This window comes from Nothoprocta perdicaria, unplaced genomic scaffold (assembly GCF_003342845.1).
Source record: "Nothoprocta perdicaria isolate Ctin4 unplaced genomic scaffold, notPer1 scaffold_261, whole genome shotgun sequence".
Classification (NCBI taxonomy): Eukaryota; Metazoa; Chordata; class Aves; order Tinamiformes; family Tinamidae; genus Nothoprocta; species Nothoprocta perdicaria.
Window position 1 is genome coordinate 750,949 of NW_020455490.1, and position 6,725 is coordinate 757,673.

Sequence of the window (6,725 nt, forward strand, 5' to 3'; positions counted from 1 at the left end):
CAGAGCCCTGGAACAGGCTGCCCAGAGAAGTTGTGGAGTCTCCTTCTCTGGAGATCTTCAAAACCCGCCTGGATGCCGCCCTGTGCCCCGTGCTCTGGGTGACCCTGAGGGAGGGGGGGGGGTTGGACTAGATGACCTCTGAGGTCCCTTCCAACCTTAAGGATTCTGTGATTCTATGATTCCACCCTGTTACAGTGAGGAGGTATGACTTTTCCTCCTGCACACTTCTCCATGTTTTAGGCTCGGGAGGCACACCTAAGGACTGGGCAGAGACTCGTTTACCTCTTCCCCAACATCAGCTCTTACAAAGCTGGTAGAAAAGCTGTCGCTGCTTTGTGAGCCCTTACGAGCCCAGCAATCACACACCCACCCGGCATTCGCTGTTAGGGCTCTCTACCAGCCATTAAAATTCTGCTAATTTAATGGAAACTGATGCTAATTGTAATGAAGACATCCGACAAAGGAGCAAATCCTACCAGTGCTGAAACTTGGAGCAGTTTCCTCACGCAGGAGAGCTGATGTGGCTGTACCAGCTGGAAGGAGAGGAGCTTTGGCGCTGCCTCCCTTCCCCCTGCCAAGCTGCTCCCGTGCCCAGAGCCTCGGGACACTTGCCATGGGAAACGTGTGCTGGATCCAGCCAGTGCCCTGTRGGTGAACAGGTTTCCTTGGATCCATGGGGAACGACACATCCATTCCATCGAGAGCGAAGAGCTGAGCTTGTCTTTCAGATGACCTTGTGCAAAAATAAGTCTGCTGATAGCAGTGGGAACATATCAATATTTAGGGAGGATACTGAAAAAAAAAAAGTAAAAAAGGACATGCTGGAAATAAAAAAAAAAAAAAAAGTAAAAAAGGACAAGCTGGAAAAAAAAAAAAAAAAATTAGCCAGCTGATGGGTTGGGAAAAATACAACTCTTTTTCTGTGTCTCTCTAATACCCTGCCCTCAAGGAGGGTTTGGGTAAGGCCTTGGCTGAGATCTTATTTTCATTTCCATCGGGAATGTATTTTAGCTGGCACACAAACTACATGTGTAAATAGCACCGGAGTTTGGGAAGCTGCTCTACGATTTCCTCCTATAATTAACAATGGAAACCTTTTGAGAATCCTAGGAGCCTCTGTGGAAGTCTGCGTGTCTCCTGAAATGCAAGAGTAGCTGCCACGCTCAAATATTTATTCTGAYGGTGCTTTTCCATGGAGAAGCAGCTTCCCGTGTGCTCTGCAAGGCACTCGGGCCCAGCACCAGGGTAGCCAGGGTGGGAACTGGCAGGTTCTCTCCTCGATGGAGCCTGACTATGATGAGAGAGCTGCTGTGCGAGTATTAATTTGGCTGGTCTGAGTTTATTCTGTCACAGTAAATTAAGCATTAAATTAAAAAGAGGAAGGAGAACCCTGACGCTGTGTACAGAAATGGCTGGTTTCAGCATGCAATAGTTTTAACCTAGTAACACTTTCCTACCTCGTTTGGTGGGTCCTCAGTTTGTCTTAACTTTTATCATTGCTTCTGCCTTCATTGCTCCTGGGCTGCACAGTCTGCCCTACAAAGCTGGGCAGAGCACAGAGCAGTCTTGTTCAGCGTGGACGATAATTTTTTAAAAAGATCTGTGAAAAGAAAAGAGTGAAAGCTAAGCCTGTTTTTGCTGATGAATATTCAACTTTGATAATTCTGAGTTTGTCTTTTTGCATGCTGTTGATAGTCATCAYRGAACCACAGAAYGGTTAAGGTTGGAAGGGGCCTCTAGAGACCATCCAGTCCAACCCCCTGCTCCAGCAGGGACACCCAGAGCACGGGGCACAGGGCGGCATCCAGGCGGGTTGGGAAGATCTCCAGAGAAGGAGACTCCACAGCCTCCCTGGGCAGCCTGTGCCAGGGCTCTGGCACCCTCACAGGAAAGAAGTTCCTCCTCACATGGAGATGGAACTGCCTGGGTTTCAACTTACACCCATTTCCCCTTGTCCTATCACTGGCCACCACTGAGAAGAGCTTGGCCCCTTCCTCCCTACATTCTCTCCTGAAGTACTTATCCATATTGATCAGATGGAAAGATAAGAAACATTTCAAAGCTGTGTTCTTGAGCTACATGCATTTTATGGCATCTTTTCCAAGGTTAAGGCTCATTAGAGGACAATAGGATATAGACATCTACCTGACTATATCAGTTTTGAAAATGGGATTTGGACATGTTACATCTGGGTCTAAATATCTTCCTAAACTGGGTAGTCTGTTATGGTTCTCAGAAGTTTTGCAGCTAGTTTGGATGTAGACAACAACTGAAAGAGAAACAGATACACACAGTGGGGGACATGTTACAGCTACCCTTTATACGCTGCATTTTGTTTCTCTGACTGCAATTTTATGGACTTGCTCATGCACTTGCATGAAGTGGATATGAGGGATAAGGTGAATTTCTGCCTGGGCACAAACTTTCCCACTTGCAGCAGTGAGAAGTGCCTCAGTGTGGCCACTCYGCCATTAATAGCACACATAGTCCTTGGTGAAATAGCTGGGTGTTTTTGGAATAGGACTGCCCCGAAAAAGGCAGTTTCCCTGCAGAGCCAAGTTGAGCAAACAGCACGCAGGAAAACACCAAAGGCGAGCCAGGGACAGGACCTTGTCTTGTAATCCCTGTCTGCTGCTTTCTATTTACCTATTTATTCTTGTGAGCAAAGAGACAAAGCCAGCAGGTTTCAGTGTTTGAGACAGAGGARTCTTTCTGTAACATCAATGCACAGAGAGTGAGAAAGCTGAACAAAATGTTATACCCTTGTTGCCAAAAGGTGAATCCTCAGCTCCACTGAGTGTCCAGGACTGACACACAGTGACTATGGCTGAATGAACCCAAACCTGACRTACAGGGGTATTGTTAAACAACACCGAGGTTTGTAAGAGCCCAATGTTGAAAATGTTCGCTCCTAACAAGTATCTAAATAAACATTTGTGTTGTTTTGTCTAAAGCAGTGTGTTATTTTAGAATAAATTCATTTATGGGTCTATAGTCTGTGATTTAGGAGTTTTCCATCTCTGTCTCWTATGACAGTGGATTTACATGGCATGTTTCATGGATGGGAAGATGGTTTTCACCACCAGTGAAATGGATGCTGCATGTAGGATCACTGAATATACCAAATTACATTTCCCTTCAGGGCAGTATTAGAATGGCACCGAACAGGAGGGCAGGGCAGGTTTAGTTCAGGAAATGAACGATGCTTTATGTAATCAAATCCACAGGGGAGATTTGGCAAGAGGGATGCATACAGACAAATTATTGTTGAGTCTGGACATAGCATTAATAACATTAATTTTTAAGTTGTGAGGGATCACTAAACATCTACAGGAGAGGAACAGGGCATACAGCCTTCATTTATTTAAATCAGAGCCAGTACTACTCAAAACACAGACCCTGATGCTATGTTAGAGCAACGGGGCATTATTCATGCAAAGGAGTCAGTAACGCTGTTTGTGCGGATCTGCGGCTCCAGATTAAACACACTCAGGGTTCAAATTTGCAGGTACTGCAAAGCTTTGGAGAGCCAAGTGCAATTAACGTATTCATTAATGAGAGGCAACGAAGACCTACTGCCCTTCAGGAGAGCTGAGTCCTGGCAGTCACCGCACCCTGGATATCTGCTGAACTGGATGCTCAAAGACACTTATTTGCAACTTGTCCTGCGCATCAGACTCTCACAAGTTTCCCTGTCTTTTCCCCACCAGTGTTAGGCAACATACCCCCTTGCTTTTCTGTAACCATGTTATCCAATCTCCCGCAAACACWKAGTTCACAATTCTAATTACTCCGARGTTTTTTTTTAAATCCTGTTCAGTCAAGGCGTCTTTGCAACCTGGGTTGAAATAAACTGCAGCATCAAAGCTCATCATGTGTAAATCTTTGACAATAGATTTTGGTCATAAATGCAAATGTTCTGGGGAGGGAAAAAATAAGCTTCAGCAACTTTGTTTCTGCTTTACAGGTCCTTTTYTGCTTGAACCCAGGTTAACTGAGGGGTTCAAAGCTGTGTGTAGAATGACTACACTCCCTGAGTTTCAGTATTTTAAAGCTGTCTTGAGATAACCTAAAGCTTTTACATCATTAAAAATAAGCAACATATTTTACAAAAAGGTCTGTCTGTGTAAATCTAAGTTTTCGTCTAGGACTAGGCAAACACACTGACCTAAGCCAGCAATTCATTGTGTTAATGTTGGCCTGTGGTCGGGCACACGGGCTGTACCGCTGCTCATCATGTGAGCACCCACACAGACCACTAATGATGTGGGAGTCTTTACATGGGTGGTAGGAGCTACGTGGAAGAACGCGGGCCCTGTTTTCTGTGGTCACGTTGGTGTTGTCACAAGGGTTGTAAGAGGGTAAGGCTACAGCTAAATGGTAGGGAGAACAGAACTGCAGGAAGAAATGAATCCTGAGGAGATTTTTTAAATCAAATTCTGAAGCACTAGGCACCAACAACCAGGCAGATCTCTGAATTAGCTGGTGAAGTAGCCTGGAACTGAGAGCTGCAGAGACAGGAGAGAGGAGATGCAGATAGCAAGGCAGGAGAATTGCTCCTGGCAGCAAACTCTTCCTGGACTGAAGCAGCATGTTGGTCACTTTGCACGCACACGAGCAGCCATTTCACSACTTAAACACCACATTTCAATGTGTTTCTACTGCCAGAAAGTCTTCAGGGAGAAGCCTTTCTCCCATCCTTCCCAATCCCAATATTTTCTATCAGCTACTGCTTATTTTTAATTATACTCATCTAGCAAAAGATGAATCTCAAACCCCAGAGCCAAAGTGAGAGGCAAAGTCTCACCCTGCCTTCCTGAAGATGCCAGGTGAATTCCAACCAAGACACCACAGATACCAAAGGAATAAACCTGCAGCTTAGCCCCTCTCCAGTCTCCTATGACCTAGCACCTCTACCCACAGCACACTAGTCTTTGTCAGCTCACACAGACCATTCCCAGCCTCACACTGGTCAAGTGAGATTTATTTCTGGGGTGCAAAGATGAACAACATGTTTCCAATGAATGCTGCATGCTTTGCTGCTGTTCTCAATAGAGTGTTCAATGTCTTCTTCCTCTTTCCTTCCTCACTTCTTCTAGGTGACAGAGTGCTGGATCTATGGGAAAAAGAGCCATGCCCGGGATCTCTTCAGACTGCCCACACGGCTCACTATTATCACCCTGACAGGTTGCCCAGAAAGGCTGTCCAGTTGCCGTTCTTGCAGCTCTTCAAGGCGCCGAGAAACTTGGTCTGGCCCTGTGCCTGATCCTGCTTGAGCTAGAGTTAAACTAGAGACCTCCTGGGGTCCTTTCCAGCCCCAGTTATCCTCTGAACGTATGTCAGAAGTTGTGTCTTGAAGCTCCGTGACAGAGAGATTCTTCAGAAGGGAAATCTAGGTGCTATATTCACAAGCTTTTAATGAGAAACACAAGGCTTAAATCAGACTTGGTTTTCTCACATACAGAATATCTTCACCAAAGTTAACTATCAAGAGCATCTGCTTGATACCCAGGCATTTCTTCAACTTCATAGCGAAGTGACAGAGAGGATGTGCTCAAGAAGAATAGGTTTTCAATAATGTACAGCTTCCTGATTAAGAGCCTGGAAGCACATTTCAGGATTCCTCTGTAACTATAGGAGGAATTTGGCCCTCTGAATCTGGGAGCAAAACAGAGTTGCTCAGACCAGATGTGATTTGATGCTCTCACCCTTGTCTCTGTCCACACACGAGATGCTGTGTGAGCGTGGTCCTTGGTGGTGGGAGGCAGCTTCCTCCAGTAACTCGTGAACTTCCCTCTAGGTGACTGACCAAGCAGGAGCATTTCCCAGGGCKTTACAAACATCGGCGCTGCGGCCAGGAGCTCTTCTCTCATCCCAGAGACCCTCTTTTGTCAGCCTAAGAAACAGGCACGTCATCTTGGAAGTATTACACAGGAGGAAAGCTGGAGATTTGAATGGCTTTGTGCATTAAAAAGGGTGGCTCTGCAGTAAGACAAGGTACATACTTAAGGGAAAAGCATATTATAAGTCTGGTAACATCGTTGTTTGGGTTCTCCCTGAAAAAAACGTGAGCTTTGCTCCCCATGCAAAGAAACAGAGCAAAATATACATTATCTTTACATACTACAGCACCTCTCTTTCCCTATTTGGAGAATATGTATCGAAGGTGTTAATTCTTATCACCTTGCTATGATACATTAAAAATTTTGAAAAAATGCCTTCTCTGCTGCAGAAATACACATATTCAGGACCCTTCAGATTTCAGAAATTCCTATTATATGGACTTGAATACAAGTTAAAAATAACACCACACTTTCAGCAGCAAAATTTTAAGAAATCAGATGCTTGCTCCACCCGACCTCAATTAAGTTTGGAAGAATCTTCAGAAGCAGCTGGACAGGATTGAGCAGGGTGTGAAAACTCGTATTCCAGAGCAGGACAGAGAAAAGAAGATCGCTTGAAAATGTCAGTGTGAAGCTGGTTCTGTCTGAAGTGGAGAATTTCAAGTGTGAATGTGTGTATGTGTTCGTGCGTGTGYTGAGGAAAGTCGGGCTGGCAAGGGAGACAGAGGAGAGCTTTGTGTTCAGCGCTCACCCTGACACAGCGCAGCCTGTTCCCTATCTCTCAGTCTCATTTCTGAAGGTGCAGGAACATGCGGTGGCTCCTCTTCCCCACCATCTTCATCATCCCTTGTACGCAACAGGTAAGTTCATTAAAAACGAGAG

The 6,725-nt window shown here is 45.4% G+C and overlaps 1 protein-coding gene across 1 annotated transcript in view; it reads left to right on the plus strand.

Moving 5' to 3' along the window:
- The first annotated feature begins 6,652 nt into the window (after positions 1–6,652).
- Positions 6,653–6,725, plus strand: part of WISP3 (WNT1 inducible signaling pathway protein 3) — a 6,334-nt gene continuing 6,261 nt past the window's right edge. Inside the window, exon 1 of the mRNA XM_026040704.1 lies at positions 6,653–6,703. Coding sequence (XP_025896489.1) covers positions 6,653–6,703 — 51 coding nt within the window. The remainder of the gene's footprint in view (positions 6,704–6,725) is intronic.